This window comes from Aspergillus pseudonomiae (genome assembly GCF_009193645.1).
Source record: "Aspergillus pseudonomiae strain CBS 119388 unplaced genomic scaffold BDV37scaffold_125, whole genome shotgun sequence".
Taxonomy (NCBI): Eukaryota; Fungi; Ascomycota; class Eurotiomycetes; order Eurotiales; family Aspergillaceae; genus Aspergillus; species Aspergillus pseudonomiae.
This window is the reverse complement of record NW_022476117.1, coordinates 12,936-34,220: the sequence shown is the minus strand read 5'-3', so window position 1 is coordinate 34,220 and position 21,285 is coordinate 12,936. Positions and strand designations below refer to the sequence as shown.

At 48.9% G+C, this 21,285-nt stretch overlaps 10 protein-coding genes across 10 annotated transcripts; 5 read left to right on the top strand and 5 right to left on the bottom strand.

The window, feature by feature from the left end:
- Nucleotides 1-511: 511 nt before the first annotated feature.
- BDV37DRAFT_291151 (2OG-Fe dioxygenase family protein) lies at nucleotides 512-1,931 on the bottom strand. Its single transcript, XM_032088877.1, has one exon. It carries the CDS (start codon nucleotides 1,900-1,902, stop codon nucleotides 643-645), a length of 1,260 nt encoding a protein of 419 aa, XP_031935577.1. The 5' UTR covers nucleotides 1,903-1,931; the 3' UTR covers nucleotides 512-642.
- A 2,002-nt stretch (nucleotides 1,932-3,933) lies between these two features.
- BDV37DRAFT_276259 (cytochrome P450) lies at nucleotides 3,934-5,687 on the top strand (the record flags this gene model as incomplete). The annotated part of the gene is made up of 4 exons (XM_032085532.1): nucleotides 3,934-4,005; nucleotides 4,080-5,189; nucleotides 5,251-5,423; nucleotides 5,489-5,687. 4 exons carry the CDS (start codon nucleotides 3,934-3,936, stop codon nucleotides 5,685-5,687), a joined length of 1,554 nt encoding a protein of 517 aa, XP_031935576.1.
- Nucleotides 5,688-6,581: 894 nt separating this feature from the next.
- BDV37DRAFT_263727 (uncharacterized protein) lies at nucleotides 6,582-7,136 on the top strand. Its single transcript, XM_032083595.1, has one exon. It carries the CDS (start codon nucleotides 6,601-6,603, stop codon nucleotides 7,015-7,017), a length of 417 nt encoding a protein of 138 aa, XP_031935575.1. The 5' UTR covers nucleotides 6,582-6,600; the 3' UTR covers nucleotides 7,018-7,136.
- Nucleotides 7,137-7,193: 57 nt separating this feature from the next.
- On the bottom strand, nucleotides 7,194-8,252 carry BDV37DRAFT_291143 (alpha/beta hydrolase; the record flags this gene model as incomplete). The annotated part of the gene is made up of 4 exons (XM_032088876.1): nucleotides 7,194-7,744; nucleotides 7,833-7,940; nucleotides 7,989-8,153; nucleotides 8,196-8,252. The coding sequence occupies 4 exons, from the start codon at nucleotides 8,250-8,252 to the stop codon at nucleotides 7,406-7,408; spliced, it is 669 nt and encodes a 222-aa protein (XP_031935574.1). The 3' UTR covers nucleotides 7,194-7,405.
- An 814-nt stretch (nucleotides 8,253-9,066) lies between these two features.
- On the top strand, nucleotides 9,067-11,427 carry BDV37DRAFT_291142 (uncharacterized protein; the record flags this gene model as incomplete). The annotated part of the gene is made up of 2 exons (XM_032088875.1): nucleotides 9,067-9,276; nucleotides 9,730-11,427. The coding sequence occupies 2 exons, from the start codon at nucleotides 9,067-9,069 to the stop codon at nucleotides 11,425-11,427; spliced, it is 1,908 nt and encodes a 635-aa protein (XP_031935573.1).
- Nucleotides 11,428-11,778: 351 nt separating this feature from the next.
- BDV37DRAFT_276256 (GNAT family N-acetyltransferase) lies at nucleotides 11,779-12,557 on the bottom strand (the record flags this gene model as incomplete). Its single annotated transcript, XM_032085531.1, has 2 exons — nucleotides 11,779-12,026; nucleotides 12,107-12,557. The coding sequence occupies 2 exons, from the start codon at nucleotides 12,555-12,557 to the stop codon at nucleotides 11,779-11,781; spliced, it is 699 nt and encodes a 232-aa protein (XP_031935572.1).
- A 687-nt stretch (nucleotides 12,558-13,244) lies between these two features.
- On the top strand, nucleotides 13,245-15,217 carry cap2 (F-actin-capping protein subunit beta). Its single transcript, XM_032090487.1, has 5 exons — nucleotides 13,245-13,406; nucleotides 13,539-13,918; nucleotides 13,988-14,257; nucleotides 14,336-14,383; nucleotides 14,434-15,217. Exons 1-5 carry the CDS (start codon nucleotides 13,378-13,380, stop codon nucleotides 14,505-14,507), a joined length of 801 nt encoding a protein of 266 aa, XP_031935571.1. The 5' UTR covers nucleotides 13,245-13,377; the 3' UTR covers nucleotides 14,508-15,217.
- BDV37DRAFT_33987 (mediator of RNA polymerase II transcription subunit 11) lies at nucleotides 14,810-16,038 on the bottom strand. Its single transcript, XM_032090485.1, has 2 exons — nucleotides 15,537-16,038; nucleotides 14,810-15,439 (listed from the first exon to the last, which is right to left on the bottom strand). Exons 1-2 carry the CDS (start codon nucleotides 15,618-15,620, stop codon nucleotides 15,014-15,016), a joined length of 510 nt encoding a protein of 169 aa, XP_031935570.1. The 5' UTR covers nucleotides 15,621-16,038; the 3' UTR covers nucleotides 14,810-15,013.
- BDV37DRAFT_34047 (putative transcription initiation factor TFIID subunit) lies at nucleotides 15,218-18,846 on the top strand. The gene is made up of 5 exons (XM_032090486.1): nucleotides 15,218-16,106; nucleotides 16,412-16,550; nucleotides 16,605-16,648; nucleotides 16,698-17,512; nucleotides 17,564-18,846. Exons 1-5 carry the CDS (start codon nucleotides 15,927-15,929, stop codon nucleotides 18,606-18,608), a joined length of 2,223 nt encoding a protein of 740 aa, XP_031935569.1. The 5' UTR covers nucleotides 15,218-15,926; the 3' UTR covers nucleotides 18,609-18,846.
- A 237-nt stretch (nucleotides 18,847-19,083) lies between these two features.
- On the bottom strand, nucleotides 19,084-20,612 carry ppe1 (putative ribosomal protein/carboxylic ester hydrolase (Ppe1); the record flags this gene model as incomplete). The annotated part of the gene is made up of 4 exons (XM_032088305.1): nucleotides 19,084-19,558; nucleotides 19,647-19,737; nucleotides 19,821-20,308; nucleotides 20,443-20,612. 4 exons carry the CDS (start codon nucleotides 20,610-20,612, stop codon nucleotides 19,084-19,086), a joined length of 1,224 nt encoding a protein of 407 aa, XP_031935568.1.
- Between the last annotated feature and the right edge of the window lie 673 nt (nucleotides 20,613-21,285).

Genomic DNA, 21,285 nt, shown 5'->3' with positions numbered 1-21,285 from the left:
GAACGACATGGATCTACATATCAGGTCTTGCTGTACCTCATCGGGAATCGGATGGTTTCGAAGATAGAAGAAACCCACTCGGACAAGGGCATCTCGGAGTTCCCGGAGGAAAATCGCTCTTGTGGCTATATTGGTAGACTGGGAGAAGTCGATGATAGGGATGGAGGCAAAGTTGGCGTTTGATGTCATTGCGAATGGTTAGCTGGGGATAGTGGAGAGTACCACTGGACAGGTCGGAGCAAGTTATAAGATCGTGGAATTTTACCACTAGACCACAAAATGGTGCCCACGTAATCGTCTGCGGTTTTACTGGTAAAAACGGTCATTTTCTGGGCTGACATTACAGTACATTACTTTTACTTGTTGTCTAAAGCGTGGAAACAGACTAACGCAGATACAGGACTCACTCGTCGCCCCCGCCATCGGTCTCTTCTGCGTGCTACTCAATCCACATCGATTTCCAAATGGAACTAGGACACAAAGAACAGGAAGGAGATAAAAGATATTGGACTTTTAGATTTTACTTGCACTCCACAGGAAAATACTAAACCTTCTTATCATTCTTGTGCTTTTCTTTCAGTCTTTCTTTCTTTCCCTTTTGGATTCGGCTTCATACTCAGTGGGACCTTTTAGTTCTATGTTCTAAGAAGGTAGCCAAAATGGGATCTGCAACGGAAGCGTAGTATGAGATGCAAGCTGATCAACCATTTCAGATGCATGTCCCGGCAGCCTGGGCTTTCGGGTGATCAAGACCAGCATGTCACGCGTAGCCCGTTGGGATGCATCAATGGGATACAGTGGGGTGAGACTGTGCTTGGCCTCATTGTCGACCAGGAGAATAGTGTCCAAGAAGTGACGATGCTGGAGTCGATGCTTCACCAGGATGGACTGGGTCTGATGAACCGGAATTCCTGTTGTCTCCTTCTGATCATGCACGAAGGTGACACCGCTATCAGATCTCATGTTGGTACATCCAAGGAAAGTCGTCATCGTATGGTCTCCCCCATCGGAGTGGACCCCTTCCAGGGTAATCTCCCCTAGGATATCTTTTTCGGTAAATGTTCGGACATTGAACAGGTTGCATATCCAATACGGGCTCGAGTAATCCAGATACTCACGGGGCTCTACGACGACTTCATTCATAATAAATGCTTTGAAGACCATGAGAGCTTGTACCACCGTGTTGTATTGAAGATCTCCGGTGACTTCGGGGAAGTCTCGAGCTATTCCGGAGTCATGTCGCTTGTAGCCCTCTCCGACAGTGAGGGTGAAGAGTTGCTTTTCGAGACGTCGAATGGTCTTTTCCCCAAAGTCGAAACTGAAGCGGCCATTTTTGATGGTCCGGTAATCGACCGTGGGATCCTTGCCCAGGTGGTCGCTGACGCTGTGAAGGGCCTCGAAATCCTCCTGCTGGGCACCAAAAGCCTTGAGGATCGGAATCAGCCGAGTCCCTGGGATAAACACAACCCGCTCCTGTATATATCTGCGTCTGATGTCCGCAGCGATTGCTATAGCTTCATAAAACGATACATCATAGAATCTCTGACGCACATCCAAATTGACCCGTGTAGCTGAGCGACAGTATTGTTCCATTCCTTGTAGGATGGCTTGAGCCACAAGCTCGACATGCGCTGCTTCTACGCCGACAGAGATGCGGAGATACGGATCCACATTCTTCAGGAAGGCCGAGGATTCGTAAATCCGAGTGACCGAGAAGCCTAGGCCAGCACCCTTGGTTATCGGGACGCCTATCTCTTCCGCCGCGCGGAGGATCATTCCACAGCAGCGCTCCAAGTTGTGCTTTTTATTCAACCCTTCACCGAAAAAGTTGACGGTGACCACGTTTCCTCCATGCCGCCATCCCAATTCACTCCAGTGCTTCGGGAAGGTGATCTCTGCCATATCGCCACTTTTGCTCTGCAGGAGGTTGTGAAGTCGCTCGGCGTTCGTCGTGAGACACGCCATGCGCGAGTGATGGATGGAAGAATCGATCGCGGGAAGCAGGTTCGCCATTCGTGAGTACAGCACAGAACCTGTGACCTGGCGGATCACCATCATGGCCTCACTCAGCTGCTCCGGTACAACGACATATCCACACATCACCAGATCCATCCCCATCTGGATATATTTGTGGGCGCTCTCATAGTAAAGTACTGTGGGACAATGGGGGCCCTCGAACCAGTCATATACTTCCATTCCACCAGACACCAGAGTGCCGTCAATCACCACCAGACGATCCTCCCATCCCGGCCGGTTGGATACCGTCTGTGCGAACTGACGTAGGTCGATCGTCTCTAGGCCAACCGTGTTCACCATGGGGTCAAGGAAGACGGCCCGGGCGCTATTTTCTTCCGCGGCCGCAATAATATCCTCGGGAGTGAAGCTCTTCGCGTTGACAAAACGGATGGTCTTGAGAGAACGGAGTGGTTGAAAGGATTCGAAGTAAATGTAGGGGGACACTGCGACGACATCCCCGGGATTGAGCTGTTGAACCACATATTGCTGCAACACGGTAAATGCAGCCATTCCACTCGATGTGAGCAGGAGGCTTAGTTGTTTCTTGGACCCCAATTTCAGCGCCTCCAAAAGCCTCGCTTCACAATCTCGGACATCCGGAGACGCGAAGCGGTCGTAATTGATTCCATCCGACTGATAATAGGACGGATCAAAGAACCAGGCCGCTTTGGATTGGTCATAGGAGGGGGTTGCACGCTCATACATAGACTTGAGGAACCCTTGCAATTGAAGGAGGTTTCTATACCGTTCCTCGATCTGCCAGATCTCCAAGGGTTTGCTCCATAATGGGATTGATGCAGAATCGGAATCTCCTCTCGAGGCATGAAATTCCATTTCGAACTCGGTAGTTAACATCAATAATTTCTCGTAACTATCGAGAAAGATGGAGTCGCTCCAGTCGTCTGTTTGCAGATTCAGCTTGGTTGTGGTCTTCTTGTAGTCGTCAAACCTCGTCTTGAGGGCTTTGGTGCTCTCCTTGAACCGTGACAAGAGAAGCGCCCAACAGTCGTGGAGAGAAAGGATGGGACGAGAGGAATGATGGCCCTCTGCCACGACGAGTGCTCCGTGGATGCCATTTGTGTTGTCTGAGTGTTGAATTGCCATTTCTTTTTTTCTCTTCTTCTCGTCTCTTTGCTTTTGGTTCAAATCCTACGATGCCTGGTTAGAGGTATAGTGAAGAATTGGGTCTAAAAGCTACTCTCAAAAAAAAAAAGTTCATACATATACTTCGCACAAGGCAAGGAAACTTTTCGGTGCTTTCGCGTATAGTACATACAGTACGGAGTACCGTGGTTTTCAAAACAGATTCCCCACACCCCCAAGCTTTCTTCCAATTGTGCTAAGCTGACTTCGGCTAGACCACGCCCTCCTTGTAGTGGCATGATTGGCTTAGGTAGTCTCTTGAAATTCGGCGATCTGGACGTGTCCAACACGTCCCACAGATCTGAGATCACAACTACCTAAACCTAACTCGTATACCCACTATTCAGCTGGCTACAATTCCGGCAGAGGTCTTCGAAATCATTATCGAACCTATAATATCCGACCACGTCGGGATCGTCCATTCTCGGACATGACACCTGCAGCATCTAGATGCCTCCTTTTTTGTGACATACTCCTTATTGGTCCGATCCCTTCCTACCAAGTCCCGGGAAAGCATACCTACTCAATGCATGTCCAATTATCAATCCCTCTTTTATCGTGATCTCTCTCGGTTCTTGCGTTCGGATTACAGTGAGAATGAGGGGTAGAAGCAGATGGAAGGAAGAGTAATCTTATTGTTTCGTGACTGGCTATCCGGGCTAGAACGGGGATCCTTCGCAGTACTTATGGTTTGCCTTCTCCAATATCTCAGAATGTAGACCCCCATCTTAATTCTCCGGGACACCTTGTCAGTAGTCGACTGAATTGAATAAGATGGAGCCCTTCGAGGTTGATCTAGGAGCCGTGTTAGACTCCACCCAGCATTGGTTATTGATATTCTTCCTGGTAAGTAATAGCAGTGACTTCAAGAGACAAGTCGCGGCCCCTATATATTTCCCGAAAACTAACATCAGCTTTAGATCCTTGGGCTGCTTCTAGCGAATGCCATATACCGACTTTATTTCCATCCTCTGAGCAATTATCCTGGACCGAAAATTGCATCTCTATCAGACATCCCGTATTTATATTGGACCTATGCCGGCAATCTTCAATACAAGATTAAAGAATTCCACGACAAATATGGACCAGTTGTCCGACTGGGGCCAAACTCCCTAGTGTACAGGAACCCACAGACCTGGAAAGAGATCTACGGCCATAAGAGAGAGGGATACAAATCTTTCCGCAAGGATCCAACATTTTACGTACCTGCTCCAACCGGTGTAACCTTAATTGGGGCCAATGATGCGGATCATAGTCGAATCCGACGTCTCTTCTCCCATGCGATGTCCGACAGGGCCCTGAGGGAGCAGGAGCCCATCATGCAGTTCTATGTGGATCAGCTCATGCACAGGCTGTACGGAGAGGTGGCCGCCTCCCGCCCAACCGTCAGTATCGGGCGATGGTTTGACCTGACCACCTTCGACATTATCGGCGACATGGCTTTTGGTGAAGCCTTCGGCTGTCTCACCCAGGAAAACCCAGATCCTTGGGTGAACTATGTTTACTCGGGAGTAAAGGCGGCCGAGTTCCAACGCGCTCTTCTCATGTATCCAGGGCTGGCCTGGATTATAAACAAGCTCCTCATCCCCAAGACCCTGGTCGAGGAGCGAAAAGCACACTTTTTCATGAGTGCAGACAAGTTCCGTCGTCGGGCTGAGGCCAATATCGACCATCCAGACATGATGACCTATGTGCTCAAGTTTGACACGGAGAAAGGAATGACGGATCGTGAGCTGGAAGCCAACGCAGGACTGATCCTCACTGGTGGCAGCCAGACCACCACCACCTTACTGAGCGGATGTATCTTCTACCTTGCCCGGAATCCTGCTGTATTGACACGGCTGGTGGATGAGCTCCGGGGATCCTTCCAGAGCAAGGAGGAGATCACATTTTCAGCCGCCCAGAAACTCCCTTACCTTCGTGCTGTCATTGAAGAGACTCTTCGAATCTATTGCCCTACCCCGTCAATTTTCCCCCGGCTAGTTCCAAAAGGTGGAGCCATGGTGGATGGCAAATTCGTCCCCCAAGATGTGAGCAATTCCAACCGGCCTATTTCAACATATTTAGAAATGTTCTGACGATAGCGCACAGGTCTCAGTCTCTGTAGCTCACTATTCCACATATCGGTCTAGAAGTAATTTCGCAGACCCCGACCTATTTATTCCAGAGCGCTGGCTGAACGATGCTCCGCCGAAATTTCAATCCGACCAGAAAGAAGCTTTACAGCCTTTTTCGTATGGGCCACGGAACTGCGTTGGAAAAAAGTAGGTCCCTTCGTTCTTCGTCTGACAGACAAGCAAAACGTCTAACTCTGTTGTTTAACACTTAGTATCGCTTACGCCGAGGTCCGGATTGTTCTTGCCAAACTCCTCTGGCATTTTGACATCATCTTAGACCCTCAGTGTGAGAAATGGGACACACAGAAGTCGTACAGTGTTTGGGAAAGGCCGCCGTTACTGATTACTATCACCCCCATCCGAGAACATTCCGTGTATGAGGCTCCTAGTCACATGTGGAAGCAGTCATAGCTATAAACAACCTGTTTAGATCCAAAGGGGCGGAGAAAAAAAGTATTCGCATCACCTTCTCTGATGTTACCGTCTAATACGTTTACGCAAAAGACCGCTCATTATCTTAAAAGCAAGGCCAGAGTTGTCGTTTTTATGGGCAGTTCTGTTCGATATGTCCAACGCCAAGTCTAGATTGTCGGAGTGATTTGCACAAGTTCACAAATGAGATATGACTGTTCCGTTGGTTTTTGAGGGGCTATTCGCTTGGCCAACCCTTCACCTCAAGGCTGAAGGCTAATATAAGGACACTCCGTAGGGTTACTATCTACATGCAGAGTGGCAGAGTCGACGTTCTTCCCTCGCATGGACCCCGTTCGAGCTGCGCAGCCCCATCCTTTCGCCCCAAGGGAACCTTTCGTGTCCATGAATCTAACTACATTATTCACCAGGTACCCTATAGCAGATACAGGATATATATTAATACAAACCATGCATGTCACACGGTCAAAGCCACAATACAATTTATATACACGACATGAGCTAATAGAGCAGAGCTCTAACGTTTCCTTCGCACGTATTACTTTCCATTGAAAGTTCAGTAGTTTATAACCCCAATTACAGCCTTCACTTCCCTCCTAGCTGGATGGACTGATACTTCGTCGTATATTCATGCCAAGATCTCCTTCAGCCACTGGCTAATCAAGTCCTGATTTGCCTGTAAATAATAGATTGATTTTGCCTGTAGAAAGCCTTTAAAAGATTACCACCATGAAATGTATAAATATGGGGCAAAACTCATGTCAAATATACTTTAAATCAGAGATTCGAAAATATCTTGGCCTGCGAGTAAGTTAGCAGCGAATGATCCGTTCTTGAAATAAACTATCCCCGACTAAATTCCAAGTCAAGAGGCCTCACCATCGCACTCAACATGAGACCCACAGTTGCCCTCCTCGCCATCTCCTTCCTCACTGCCCCGGCCGTCGCGGACTGGGAGCTATACACCTCAACCTGCTACGGGTTCTCAGGCTCATACAGGATTAGTGGCGCCGCGGTTAACGGCGACCCTTGCTCAGGGGATGGTGCCAATTGGGATAACAGTTACCGTGAGAGGCGGATGGACTCGCATAACCCGTGCAACCGAGGGGGCAAGAAATTCCGCTACGTCCGTGATGGGTCCGACTATAATGTGTACTGGGAGGACAGCCCGAATAACAAGATTGGGCGGTGCTTTGAGAAGATCGATCCTGATCGGACAAGAGTGTGCCATGACGTCCGGCTTTCGTGCAGTTATTCCCTGATGTACGAGTGCAAGTCGCCTGCTTGCACTTCGGAAATGATGGGTTAGTTAGTCATAAGGCGATTCTTCCTCTTTTAGTTCTCTGTGTATCAGGTTGTGAGGAATGAAAGTGCGTGTTAAACGCGGACGGCTAGAAAATGGGCCCTTTGGAAGTTGCCACTTTATGGGTGAGGACAGCCAAGTCACAGAGTGACTGTGAGTGATGTGAGTGAGTAGGGTGAGCAGGATGAGCGAGTCACTAGCTTATCCTAGTTCCTGGCAGATAATGCTAAAGGCGATTACATTATATGCATGTATACCAAAACAGAAACTTAGTAGGTAGGCTTCTCAATCAGAAGAAGCGAACCTTATCAATCCTGTCAGCATCCTGTTTATAGTAAAATCTGACAGCCACTCAAAGTAATAGATACTAACTATGCCTCGATATCAAAGTTAATCAGGCTGTTCCTGCCGACGCCTTGTCCACCACAGCCGCAATCTTCCGCACCAACATGACTGGCTGGCTCAGCATTGGAGAATGGCCGGCGCTACAGCGATCAATCTTAGCCCTGGCCAAACTGGCGAATCCTTCTTGGAACTGTGCGGGTGCTGCCTGGTCCCCCTTGCAGATCAGGTAAGTGGACGGGAGGTACCCATAAGCCGCGCGAGTCGTGGGTGTAGTCTGTACCAAGTAAGACTGAGGTATCAGGCACGACTCCCACAAGGCTGCCTCGGCGTGCGGGAGATCGCTGTAGAGAGTTTTTGCTCCATTCTTGATGCGGAAGCGACCGTTCGGCTGGATAAAAATAGAAAAGAAAGTTTAGCTTAGCCAGGCACAAGAACCTTGGACTATAGGTCAGAGAAAAGCTAAGGCATATCCCAACATCGTTATTCGGAGACTCGCCAAAAGTTCCCATCACCGACGCGCCCTCCGGTAGAACAAAGGCAGCATAATAGAATAAATGCCAAACACCGCCCTTTTCCCCCTCTAACTAACACGAAGCATGGGTGAGAGATCTGGGAATCGCTGTACCGCCCACAATGCCCCCGTAGGAATGCATTACAACAACGACCAGCTTTTCTTCCCTTTCCACCAGCTGCTCCAGGGCTTCGGTGATGGCGCGTGCGTCGTTCTCCAGCGTGCGGGTGGGGAAGTCATCAGCCTCCACATTAGAGCAGCTGGGAAGCGACGGATGAATGACGGACTATCCGAGCTCGCGAAGACCAGTCGTCAACTGGGCGTAGACGAGTGGGGTCTGAAAGGAGCCCTGGACGAGCACGATCGAGGGTGTTTCGAGACCCATGGCCCCTGACTAGTAAAAGACTGATGGGGTTGATAGCAATGGTGGTGAAGGCGGAAAACAAATTGAAATGAGACGGTAGTTCGAAAGGGGGGGGGGGAGATAGTAGGGCGTGGGACAAAAAAAAGTCCAACACTAGAACTGATCCCTGCTGGCGATTTTGGCCGCCCATTGTCCTCAACCCTTGTAAGTTGTTCCTCTTCTATCTTACCGCCGCTTAGCACATCTTACCTCCTACAGGGGCTGAGCAGATGTGATTGCCATGTATGAATGGTAGTGTTTTCTTGGAGAGGTAGTTTACTGATGAATGATTTAAAAACAGGCTCTCATCCAACAGAGATAAGCCCACCCGCTAGATCCTTGGAAGGTGGAATAGCTCTACTGTGGCCTGGATGCTGTCGTACAGTAAATCACAGAACCTGAGATCGGCTGTTCTAGCCACAACAGAACTCCGCTATCGCTATCATAATGCTGGTAGAAATGGTACTCGTCGGCAAGTGCGCCTACTGCATCTTTGAGATACCCACGATGGGCATTGCGGTCGACGCAATAGAGTCGGCAAGAACGAAGGCCCCGCTGCAACCGAGGAGCTTTCGTTCTTTGCTGGTTACGCAGCATGGTGTCACTCGGTCGCTAGAGAAATACGGAGCATCGTGATGCTTAATGCAATAACATATCATCAGCAAGTGCTGCAATCTTATTGGTCCACTACTGGTAGTGAGGCTGTCCAGTGTGCATTAGTGGAATATGTCCGGCGGCTACGAGGTCCTGTCTCCCAACTGAGCCAAAATGACAAACATGATCCTATATACACATTATGTGGCAGAGAGTTTTTGGTCACTCACACGCTGGTGGTTCCTTGGATATGGCCCAATACACCTATCGCCCTCTGGCCAAGGGCTCCACCAAGATTCGCCTCCTCCGTCTATTACCGCATGACGATAAGGCTGCCCGTGTGGAATGCGAACTCATCGAATACACTCTGACAGATTCCGCGGGACAGCACCTGTATGAAGCCCTATCTTACGTATGGGGCAAGGGGGGCGAGCCACAAACTATATTCATAGACAGTAGACCGTTTCGGGTCACTGGAAACCTCCATACAGTGCTGCTTCGTCTAAGGAACCATAGTGTGGGACGTCTGTTATGGATTGATGCCGTCTGTATCAATCAAAAAGATGACCAGGAGAAATCCCACCAAATCCAGTTGATGCGGACCATCTACGGTGAAGCCTGGCGAGTCATAGTTTGGCTTGGAGAGGAGGCGGATCAAAGCAGTGACGCATTCGCAGCCATACGCAAAGCCGCAGAAGATGTTTCTTCAGACCCTTTGCCTAAAAGCTACTGTCCTGATAGATCAGACAGTGAAAAGTACCTTCCGTCCTCTCTGGCGCTGGTGCAACGCTCCTGGTTTCAACGAATTTGGGTAGGGTGCCCTGTAATCGGATTTGATAAGTCTTTCCTAACTAGTCTGTTATAGGTACTCCAGGAGGTGGCCCTAGCCCGTGACGTTGTAGTTATGTGTGGCCCTGTGGAGATGAATGGTTATGCGTTTATCTCGGGCTTGCAGAGCTTAGAAGTTCTTCGCACAGCTCACCCAAGGCTCCAAGGCTTGGTGCAGTCAGCGTATCACCTGATTAAAGATGCAGTTTTTCGTCCTAGTTATCAATTCAACACACGTGGCACACTGTCCATAGGTGAACTGATTGATATGTACCATACTCGCCATGCCTCCTGCTTGCATGATAAAATATACGCATTGCTCGGCATGTGTTCTGATGACCCTGACACAGAGGCTCTGAAGCCAGACTACAGGCTCCCATGGAATAAGGTCTTCGAGCGTGTGATCAAGTATATTATTTCGCCTAATATTTCCGTCAAGACGTGGCCTGACCGAGAGGCAGCAGTTATAAAAGGCAAGGGCTATGTGCTGGGGATAATCAAGTCGGTCGCAACGCCTGGCTCACGATATGACAGACAGGAGGTTAAAGTTCTATTCCGCGATACAGTAGAGGCACTGTATCAGTTCATGAATTCGGGCGTACAGTGGCTGCTCCAAACCCCGGCGGAGCCAATTCGCGCGGGTGACATTGTCTGCCTGCTCCAGGGAGCTTCGGCTCCAACTATTGTAAGAATATCGAATAGTGGACTGAGAATTATTATGAGCAGCGTGGTTCCACGGCATAAAGCTTTACATGATACCAGGGGATGGGATTCACATGGGCCTCCTTCGGAAGCAAGCGTTCTTCATGACCTCGTTCTCCAGTGGGACTGGGCCCCTACAACGGACGTTCTGCAAGCAAAGAATCGAGCAACAGTTCAGGGGGAGTCACACAACTCACAACCCTCGAATGCGAAATTTCACCATAAGGATGTTCCACCCAATCCCACCGTCTTGCATGATATCCTTACAATAGCCGTTCCGTCTAAGTATAATGTGTTGACGTCCGGCTTGTGCGGCATTGGCAGGTCACCAGATGGCACTTCGGCGATGAAAGCTCTGTTGGATCAAGCGGGTGATATTCTACCTATCACAGAAGACATAGTTAGGAGAGCGGCAGACCATCACGACCTAGGTGCTGATTTGTTGAAGATCCTTTTCGAGCATAAGGGGAACACTCTCCCCATTACAGAGCAAGTTGTTAGGGCAGCGGCAGGGAATCCTGAGGGGTATTTTGTGATGAACCTTCTTCTTGAGCAAATAGGGGAGAGTCTTCCCATCACAGAGGAGGTCGTTAAGGCTGCAGCAGGCAACACTGGGTATGGAGGCAGTATTTTGGAGATTCTATTCAAAGAGAGAGGGGATACTCTGGCTATCACCGAGAACGTCGTTATAGCTGCAGCGGGTAATCAGAAAGAGGGGGCATCAATTCTACAGTATCTATTTAAGCAGAAGGGGGAGAGTCTGCCAATCACAGAAGCAGTGCTCATATCAGCAGCAACCAATTCGGGCCCAGATGCACCAAGTTCGATATTGAATATCATATTGGCGAATACTCAAGAGAGACAGCTTCCTCTTACAGAAGGCGTTGTCAAAGCAGTGGCTGCAAATTCCTCTCGGATAAGAGCTTCAACACTCCTGCAACTCATGACACAAAAGAGACATGAGCGGCAACAGAGAGCTCTTGATTTATCCACCATGCAATGTCTGTTTCAAAATTTGACGGAGAGAGTATAGTTCGTATACGTAAAAAGAACTTATGCACTTGGCAATTTTATACACAACTAATGTGAATTTTACTTTTCTGATGTATATGCCGTATCTTCATTTCACATCCATTTACTCGACGTAGAGTAGACTAGTATATCGGTCTCAGTCCCAGGTTAATATTTGATAAAGTTATGTACTTGTTTCAACAGAGGAGAGAGCTAGTAGATAATATCTGCCATATATGAACAAACCAAGAGACTAGTCTATTGCCAATTATTATGCAGTATGCACCAGAGAGGCAAGCGACGCTTAACACTGCACGATGATGAATCACATATCATGGCCATGAAGCCTGATATGTGGCTTTTTTTCTTGGGATCAGATATTGGCACCATATATCATGAAGTAAGCCCCATATTCACCAGCACCACCATATTGCGAGTCATCCTGAATCACCCGATCAACCTCCTCAAACCCTAGATGCGTATACACCCCACGTCCTGCCTTATAAGACATTGCAACGATGGGCACATCGATGGACTGAGCTGCTCTGATGCCGCTAGCAACAAGTGCTGTGGCAATTCCCTTGCCTTTATTTTTGGGGTGAACAGCCAGGTAATCGAGCTCTAGAAGGCAATCAAGTATCAGTCTTTGCAACATAGCAATGCTGGGTCTTACTTGAAAACAACAAATAAATCGCACTTACTGATATACGGCCTTTGCGCGAGTATACGGTCCATTACCGCATCATTGATATCATCGATAGAACGCATATCGCTTCTACCATTCCACCACGCAAGCTCTGCTAACTGCTGGAACTTTCTTTTCTCATCATCACTAACATCCGGGACTTGAGCATCCACCCACTGTGAGCTCCCATCTTTTGTCGTAAGGTGGGTAGGAGGCAGTATCCAGCGGGCATATCCGACAAGATCGCCGGTAAGAGGATCAACAGCCTTCTGATGACGGACCTCCTGACGTGTGCGCAGTAGGATATTGGGGTAGCGCTTTGTACATTGCTCAATTAGAAACTCCAGTGTGACCCCCTTGGGCCATAAAAGAATCCATGTCGGGTCTCCCCAGAAGGCTGACATGTTATTATATGCTAGAGCAGGGGCGTCAGCAACGCTGCAAGGCTTGATCTCCCAGTGAGTCATGGCTATAGACGTAAAAGTGAAGCTAGTTGGAAATCTAATGGACAAAGCTGTCCGAGAGACATTGGTATTCCAGACTGAAGACTTGACGCAGCGTTTTCTCCCATCTATCAGATTTTAGGTAGATAAATGGCTCGGCATGCCACGGACATAATTCACTGAGATATATACCCCTCTTCCTATAGCTTTCGTTCGATCAGGAAACAAATTAAGGGAAGGGAAACGTCATTTCAGGGATTCTTGTCGTCAGCAGAATGGCTGGCTTTCTCACTCACTCCCCGGGTGATTTTATAAATAGAGAATTCATGTGAATGCTTTGGATATTCATGGGGCATTGTACTAGTAATAGGTCGTTAGTAGACACGGAAATCCAAGGTCTTAAAGAAGTCCCAGTACATCTAAAGATATTTATAAATGCGATACTTATTTGCAATAACTTACTTTACACTACACTAACCTTGAATGGTTTACCTGCCACGAACGTATTAAAATATGTATGCGACGCGGTTCATGCTTTGGGCTCAAGGATACGAGTATGTATGGACACATTGTATTAAAGTTGACCTAAAATCGGGTATTCACCTTGACGATGCATCTGGAATAGTATGATACTCAAATAATCGTTATTCAAGGCGAAGAGGCAGGCCGATCATTGAAACAGCCATGCGCTATCAGTGAAGCACTCTTAGGCATTAAGGTTAAAAGACAATTGCCACGGCCCCACCCACCCGACGACGCACCTCCGTTCCGGCCAACTTGAAATCAGTCTGGAGAACAGAGTAAACAACAATACCGACCAGACATTCTCTGAAGCTTACCAACCATGGCTGACGCTCAATTCGACAGTGCGCTGTAAGTACACCATCCGTACGAACGCATAAATCTGCAACATGCATGCTACACCCCTCTCGAAATACGAAAACCAAGCCAACCCCGTACCCCACCTCAGGCCGCAGGCCGAGAGCTGACTGTAATTGCAACCAGCGACCTCCTGCGACGCTTGAACCCCCGGGACACCAAGCAGAACCTTCAGGCGATTACTTCTATTGTCCCTGACCTCACCGAAGACCTCCTTTCCTCCGTTGACCAGCCCCTCGAGATCCGCCGGTGCTCCAAGACCAACCGTGACTACTTGCTCTGCGACTACAACCGGGATGGTGATAGTTACCGCTCCCCTTGGAGCAACGAGTTCGATCCTCCATTGGATGATGGAACCGTTCCTAGCGAGAGGGTGAGAAAGCTCGAAGTGGCGGCTAATGAGGCTTTCGACGTCTACCGGGAGCTGTACTACGAGGGTGGTGTAGGCAGCGTCTATTTCTGGGACTTGGACGATGGTTTCGCCGGAGTCATACTTTTGAAGAAGGGTTGGTGATTGTCTTTAATGCCTGGGAAGAGAGTGAAATTGTGGTGGATCTTGTGCTGATGCATCTCAGGGGTAACGCCGGGTGCGAAGAGCTCGGGAGAATGGGACAGCATCCACGTGTTTGAAGCTACCGATCGGGCTCGTATGTCCCACTACAAGCTGACCAGCACTGTTATCCTCCATCTAGCCAACGAGACCGAGTCTTTGGGCGAAATGGACCTAAGCGGTAACATGACCCGACAAGTGGAGGTGGACTTGCCGGTTGAGTCCGATGCAAGCCACGTTGCTAATGTCGGTCGACTCGTTGAGGATATGGAGCTGAAGATGAGGAACCTGTTGCGTATGTTTCACAGTTCTTGGCTTGCATTGTAGATGCTGTACATCTCTGAGTGACATACTAACCTCGTTGTGCGTATAGAGGAGGTCTACTTCGGTAAAGCGAAGGATGTTGTGGGCGAACTCCGGAGTATGCTTCCCTTATTTACGGTCTTCTCACTGTATACTAATATGTCATAGGCCTGGCTTCCTTATCGGAAGCAAGCAAAGACCGCGCTACCCAGCGGGAGATGATTATGTCCATGCACAGGTAGTCACTGGTGACTACCAACTCTATCTAGCTACTACACTAGTCACGGTAGTAGTATGTTGTGTATCTTCGATTTTGCGCCTTCCAACATTGCACTTCTAGCCTATTGTATGTAGATTCGAGCTAAGGTTCCTGGAGATCTAAGACTCACATTGTTTCGACAATGCTAGCATATCGAGAGTAGCAAACTCGTAGCAGAAGTACAAATTGCGGGATCAAAATTATACAGCAGAACATACTTTGTATCCCTGTGCAAGATCTTTAATATTAAAATCGACAGAATCTTTGATTCAGTAGGTTTGGGTATCATAAATGCCGAGGCTCGTTGAGTCTTCGGCAAGACAGTAAAAAGAGTAAAAAGAGAGGCAAAGGTGAGACTAGGAATACCCCCTGGGATGGACCGTTGTGCAAAGGTGACAAATATCGATCACCTTATTGTAACAACTATATCCAATGTTTGGGAGTTATCGGTTGGTTCCTTTCGAAGTGGGGTGCGTGCGAAATGAATGATCAATCGACTTCCATCCCCTCACGATTATTCTCAGCCTGCACCCCAGGATTGCTAATCTTTTCGACAAATCCTCTTGCAGCCGCCCAAAGCTCTGCCTCTTTATCCTTGCCTACAGTATCCTTTCGGCTGTTCAGCCAACTGACATCCAACGGGTTTGCCGCTGCCGCAGTTCCCCCGCTCGCGCCAGGTAGATCGCCTGTCCTGGAGGACGAATCTGGAGCAAGTATAGAAGCCTCTTCCATGGCGTAGACCTGACGGCGCAATCGCACGTCGATAGACGATAGGAGAGCAAAATACTGCGATGTAGCTTCTTTGAAACGAGCTTTGTGGGAGTCGAGGGAGTTATCTCCTGCCGAGTCGCTGGATCTGGCGTTGGTGAGGGCTTGTATCGCGAGGCCAGCGGAATGAATTAGTCTTGCCACGTCCTGTAGTTGTAAAGCACTAGTGAGCAATTGGGCCTTTCATGACGGTCTAGTTGTTTGTCGCTCGAAGTACTGCTTCTCCGCTCGAAGCACCTCTTACCTTGTCCACTTCGTTCAATTGGCGTATGCGATCCGCCGATGTAAAAAGTTGGTCTGGTTTCCCGGCCTCCTTGCTGTCCGCCATTGTTGCGCTTGTGTATGAATCAAAGAGAAAAGGCCGATACAAAAGGTAAGGCTCCGTCTAGGACTGCAATATGAAGATGCGAAGGCAGCTAAGCTTGCATCACGTGAGTTGGCATGGGGAACACTAGAATCGGATTACCTAAGCCGGGGAACCAAACTAATCCCAAAGTGATATAGTGCAATATCAGAACGTGACGCTGCAAAAGCTCCCGTTTACTTTGACCTTCACCATCCCTCTGCTCACTATCTTCCCATCATTTCTCTCAGGTTAGGCATTTTCGCCTCCTCAAATTAGATATCCAGGGCCATGTCTGCTCCAGGCGGGGCCCCGAGCCCTGCGCCCCGAAGTGGAAGCATGGGGCCTGGTGGTGGAATGTCAATGCCTCCTCAACAGTCAATGGGTGCTACTACCCCAGTTGCTCCAACGCCGGGTCCCCCTCCACCTCCTCCCAGTGGTGCGATGTCTCAGCAGAATTTGAACCAGATAGTAAGTAGTCGCTGTGCGATTATATTTGGATACTCAATTATGTTTCCCGAGGTGTATGCGTTCCCGCGGTCCTGGTAAACCATAAATGTGGAGCTTCCTCCCCATCTGTGTTATCGCATACTATGTTTCAACTTAAGCTCAAAGTGACATGTCTACTCTTATGTTTGGACCTAATGTATACCACACTGGAACCTTGTATACGCGTTCCATCTTAGCTCCGTCCTTAATGTTGTGTTTTCTTTGTTTTGTTGCCAGACTCGCACGTAGTTCTGTTGTCAACTTCATGCTGACGTCCTCCACCTTAGGTCATCGACTACTTGGCCAAGAAGGGCTATAGTCGTACCGAGGCCATGCTTCGCATGGAGTCGGCGAATCAAGAAATAGACGGTCGCCCTTTACCTCCTCTCGGAGAGGATGCACGTCCCAAGTACAGACTTGGTTTCGGTAAGTTAGTCATGGTGCTCCAAGCTTGGTACAATGTAATTAACTTGGCGACAGACCTGCTCAAAGTCTGGGTTGAAGACAACCTAGACCTATATAAGGTATGGATACTGTTCGCATGAAGTAAAGATTACTTCTGACCCTCTGTAGCCGGAGCTTAGACGCGTTCTTTGGCCGCTCTTTGTTTATTCTTTCCTCAATATGGTCACATCTTTCTACCCTCAAGATGCGAAGCAATTCTTCGATATTAACAAGAACCTTTTTCTGCCTGAACACACTGAGGATGTTCGCGCTCTAGAGCCAATCGCTCTACCAGAGCATGTTCAAGATAATTCAACTGCCAAGCTGTATCGTGGGAACAAATATCGCATAGTTCTAAGCAACCCGGCGTTCTCGAACCTTATGCAGTTCCTCGAGAGCAAGCAAAAGGAGGGCGGCTCCGTCATGTCCGCCATTCTGAGCAGCTACTGCACTATCATCACCAAGGAACGTGCCGTCGACGATAGATTCAGCTTCGCCGCCATGCTGGGTCAAGCTGGCGCGGGCCAGACGTTCCCTACTGAAGACGAGGGTATACCTGGACATCACCCTGGCTCTGCCTATACAGGTGATAACCCCGCTATGGCTGGAACCTTGCCCAGGCTTAGGCTCGGAAAACTCCCAATGGAGCAGACCCTCGAAGCCGATGTGAGAGGCGAGCTTGGGGATGAAGACATCAAAAACCCACCGGCCCCAGGCCAAAATACTCTTGTGCAGGAGTTCGACCAGATGATCAAAAAGGAGGACGATGATGAATCCCCTACTCGCGCCGATATTCCTTACCCACCATCAACTGCTCGTGACGTTGCCATGGAGGTTCAGAAGGTTAAAGAGAACCGTGATAGATTTCGGATTGAAGGAAGAACTGGCGGCGTTGGGCCAGCCGTCAGTGTTTGCATGTTTACTTTCCACAATACTTATGACGGGTGAGTCTCTTGCCTTGCTTCTTCGGACTCAAAGTTGCTGATTTTACCCAGAATTAACTGTCTCGACTTTTCGGATGACAACATGCTCGTTGCAGCTGGTATGCAAGAGTCATATATTCGTGTCTGGAGTCTGGATGGAAAGAGAATCCCATCGACCTACGAGAGTGTGGACGAGACGCAACCATCGAACTCTCGCCGCCTGGTTGGGCATTCGGGACCAGTGTATGCTGTAGCATTCGCTCCATCTATAACACGCACGGAAAATGCTATAGCACCGACAAATGCTCGCTGGCTTCTTTCGTCTTCGGCAGACAAGACAATCAGGCTGTGGTCGTTGGATCTATGGCAATGCATGGTCGTCTATAAGGGACACGATCAACCCGTTTGGGATCTTCAGTGGGGTCCCTATGGGCACTACTTTGCTACCGGAGGTCATGACAAAACTGCCCGTCTCTGGGTTACAGACCATATCCGCCAGCAACGTATTTTCGTTGGACATGACCAAGATGTTGACTGTATTTGCTTCCACCCGAACTCTGCCTATGTCTTCACCGGAAGCTCAGATCATACGGTACGCATGTGGGCTGTGACCACAGGAAATGCTGTCCGTATGTTCACCGGCCACACCGGTAACATCACGGCATTGACATGCAGCCGAGACGGCAAGCTCCTTGCTTCCGCAGATGACCACGGATCCATTCTTCTGTGGGATCTTGCGCCCGGAAGGCTCTTGAAGCGCATGCGCGGCCATGGAAAGGGCGGTATCTGGTCCTTAAGCTGGAGCGTTGAGTCTACCGTGTTGGTGTCCGGTGGCGCTGACGGGACCGTCCGCGTATGGGATGTCACCGGCCCTGCTCAAGACTCAACACAAGGTCGTGTAGTGGGAGAGGGTGGTGCAGGCACCAAGGTCGATGGAGGTAATGTTGCCGCCTCCGGTACACAAGCCTCAAGCTCAGTTGCTCCAAAGAAGAAAGGCAAAGACGTGGTCGTCAGTCCGGACCAAATCAGTGCCTTCCCGACTAAGAAGAGTCCTGTCTATAAAGTGAAATTCACCAACATGAATCTGATCATTGCTGGAGGCGCTTATCTTCCTTAAGGGGAGGATGAATTTTATGCAAAACGGCGCCAGATACCCGGTTGTTTTCTTTCATCTGAACAATTTTGTTTGTCTTCTTGTATTGTCTTTGCGGTTTACAACATTATTTTGGGGACATTAATGGTCACATGCATTTGGTGGCTGGATTTTTCTTAGACGGCGCCCTGGCTTGTTTCTAATGGGATGGTGTTGGTGGCCGTTGCAACTTAGCTAAAATTAGCTATGTATTAGCTTCTTAGTTGGATTCTACTTCCGGTTTGCAGGCTGAACATCTGGAGATACAAGGCATGATCATATCATTAAGTTAATTGGTTTGATACAACGGACAAACTTCGTGAGCATAAAAGAATAACCCATCGGATTCTAGTACAAGTACAAGATCATTCACATGGGTATCGATGATCTACGGATAGTCATATTCATTATACTTTCGCCTTTGTACATTTGTATACTGTATAGACATGATAACTGCCATCTATGGTTTGTGAGAACCCTGCCCCCTCCCAAAAGGTGGAACAGCTCCGGCTCCCTGTTTCATAGCCGCGGAGGCTTGCATATCTGCTACCTTAGGTGGCAGTACCAAAGCACTCCTGTCATTTCTCTTGTAAAAGTCTACTAGCACCTGAGCCGTCTTGACCGGCTGATCTTCCTGTACGAAGTGCCCTGCTTCGGGAAATACCTGCAGCTGATACTTCCCCTGCATTTGTCCAATCATCAACTCTTTATCTAGACGATCTGTTCCGGCGAGAAGAAGTAATTTTCCGCCACGAGCCTCAAGGAATTTCTTGCTCAGACCGATGAACCAATTTTCCCAAAAGGGCTTCGTTTCGGCGAGGTTAGTGCGCCATACCCATGGTTTTGAGGGGTCGGTGGGCGTTGTTTCCTCGTAGAGGAGGGAAGGCACGGAGACTCGAGCTGAGGTTCTGTTGCGAATTGTGCGGGAGCGGGTGCTGATATTGTTAGGACATGGTGTATGTATGCCTTCAGTAGACAAGGCAAGTTTGAGAGGTCTGTGATTTAGATAGGATAAAGACATACTGCCATTCAATCCCTGAGGCAAGGGAGGGAAACCGTGTGGGCCGTGTAGAAAGATACTTTTCCATGCTTTGTAGAGCGTCCATTGCCGAGCCTGTATCTGCAGTTAGCAGGCTTCTGTCCATTCTAGGCTAACCAGCGATCCAGCAGCGGGTTTCTCCTGCAAAAATGACATACCTTCGACAACATCCAAAACCGCATAAGCTAATACCTTCGCACCCAATTCTCCTTTCTTCGCCACATCTGTGATAACTGCACCACCCAGACTATGTCCTACAAGGATAATGTCCGGTAGACTCGCCCAGCCCATCTTCGACTGCGTCTCACGGACAACGAAAACCAAATCCCGATTGAGAGTCCCCAAGCTCAAGTCCAACTCGACCTTTCCTTCTCCCGTCTCCGTGGATGTAGACGTCTGGCCGTGGTCTCGCGCATCGATAGAGAGGATCCCTGCATTGGGGAGGATCTTGCGAATCTCCTCTGCGCAGGCTGCAAATGAGAGCCCTGAGGAACCGGCGCCATGGTGCATGACGAAGAGCGGGCCCGAGTTTGTGGGTGGAGTCAGGTATACATGGTGTCTTATGCGCGCGGAATCTGTCTCTTGAACGAAAAACAGCTCTTCAGTGAAGAAGTCGGTCCAATTTAAAGTTTCGGTGGAATTGGATCTGAGGTGCGTGCGTTAGTATATACCAAAGAAACGAAGACCACCCCAGATGCATTAATATTTAAAAGTCACAAATGACACAATCAAAAGCAACAGTAGCAGCAATTCAGTATCACAAGGGTACGATTGACTCACCCTCGCGACCTAGCAAACAGCTGCCGACTAGGGGAGGGAACCACGGTCCCCGTTGATGAGGCGGACTCGGAATCCTCTTCATCGCGGAATGGATGCATGGAGAATGGTGGGGCCTCAGGAGGAAGCTTGGCCAGTTTTGCTTTGGCGAAGGATTTCTGCAGTTCACTCATGGGGGTGGGTTATGGTATATTTGGTGCTGGTAAATTGGGCGCTATTTTCCTCTGGTGGGAGGGTGGACGGGAGCTCATGTGGGGTGGTGGGATGAATGGATCTTCTTAGATGATCGGCAGGACGGACCGTATGATCTGGAGGAGATTCTATTGTACTTAGTTGTCTGGGGAATTGAACCCTCGGGGATTTGTTTCCAGGAGTCCTGAAGCTGAGGTTATTCGAGGACCGGACAGTGATTGATTTCTGTGCCTGGAAGTCGTGTCACAGGAACAATAAATCCAAAACGTTGATCTGGAGAGGAGTTCATTTCCCTGCCTCAGGCCGGCCACTCATCCCCAATGACGTCATGGGACCACGCCCAGGTCTGGAAATACTGAACCGGATGGACCTGGATTGTTTTAACCTATATACCTTAATTTCTAGTAACCAGCCGGTGAGCTATTCGGCTTCAAGTGCCGAGACTCTTCTAGAAAGTAGAATCGAAACATGGCATGAAGAATTGCTCAGTGGTCATATGACCTGGAAGGAAGTATCTTTAACCATTGCTATAGTCCTCCTCCTTCTAAGTCTCTCCTTCCCCCTCATGTTAGACCCAATATCTTTCAAAATGACGTCCACATCCCACCCAGGTATCAGCACTACCGATTGGAAGAGAAGCCACCTATTGTATTT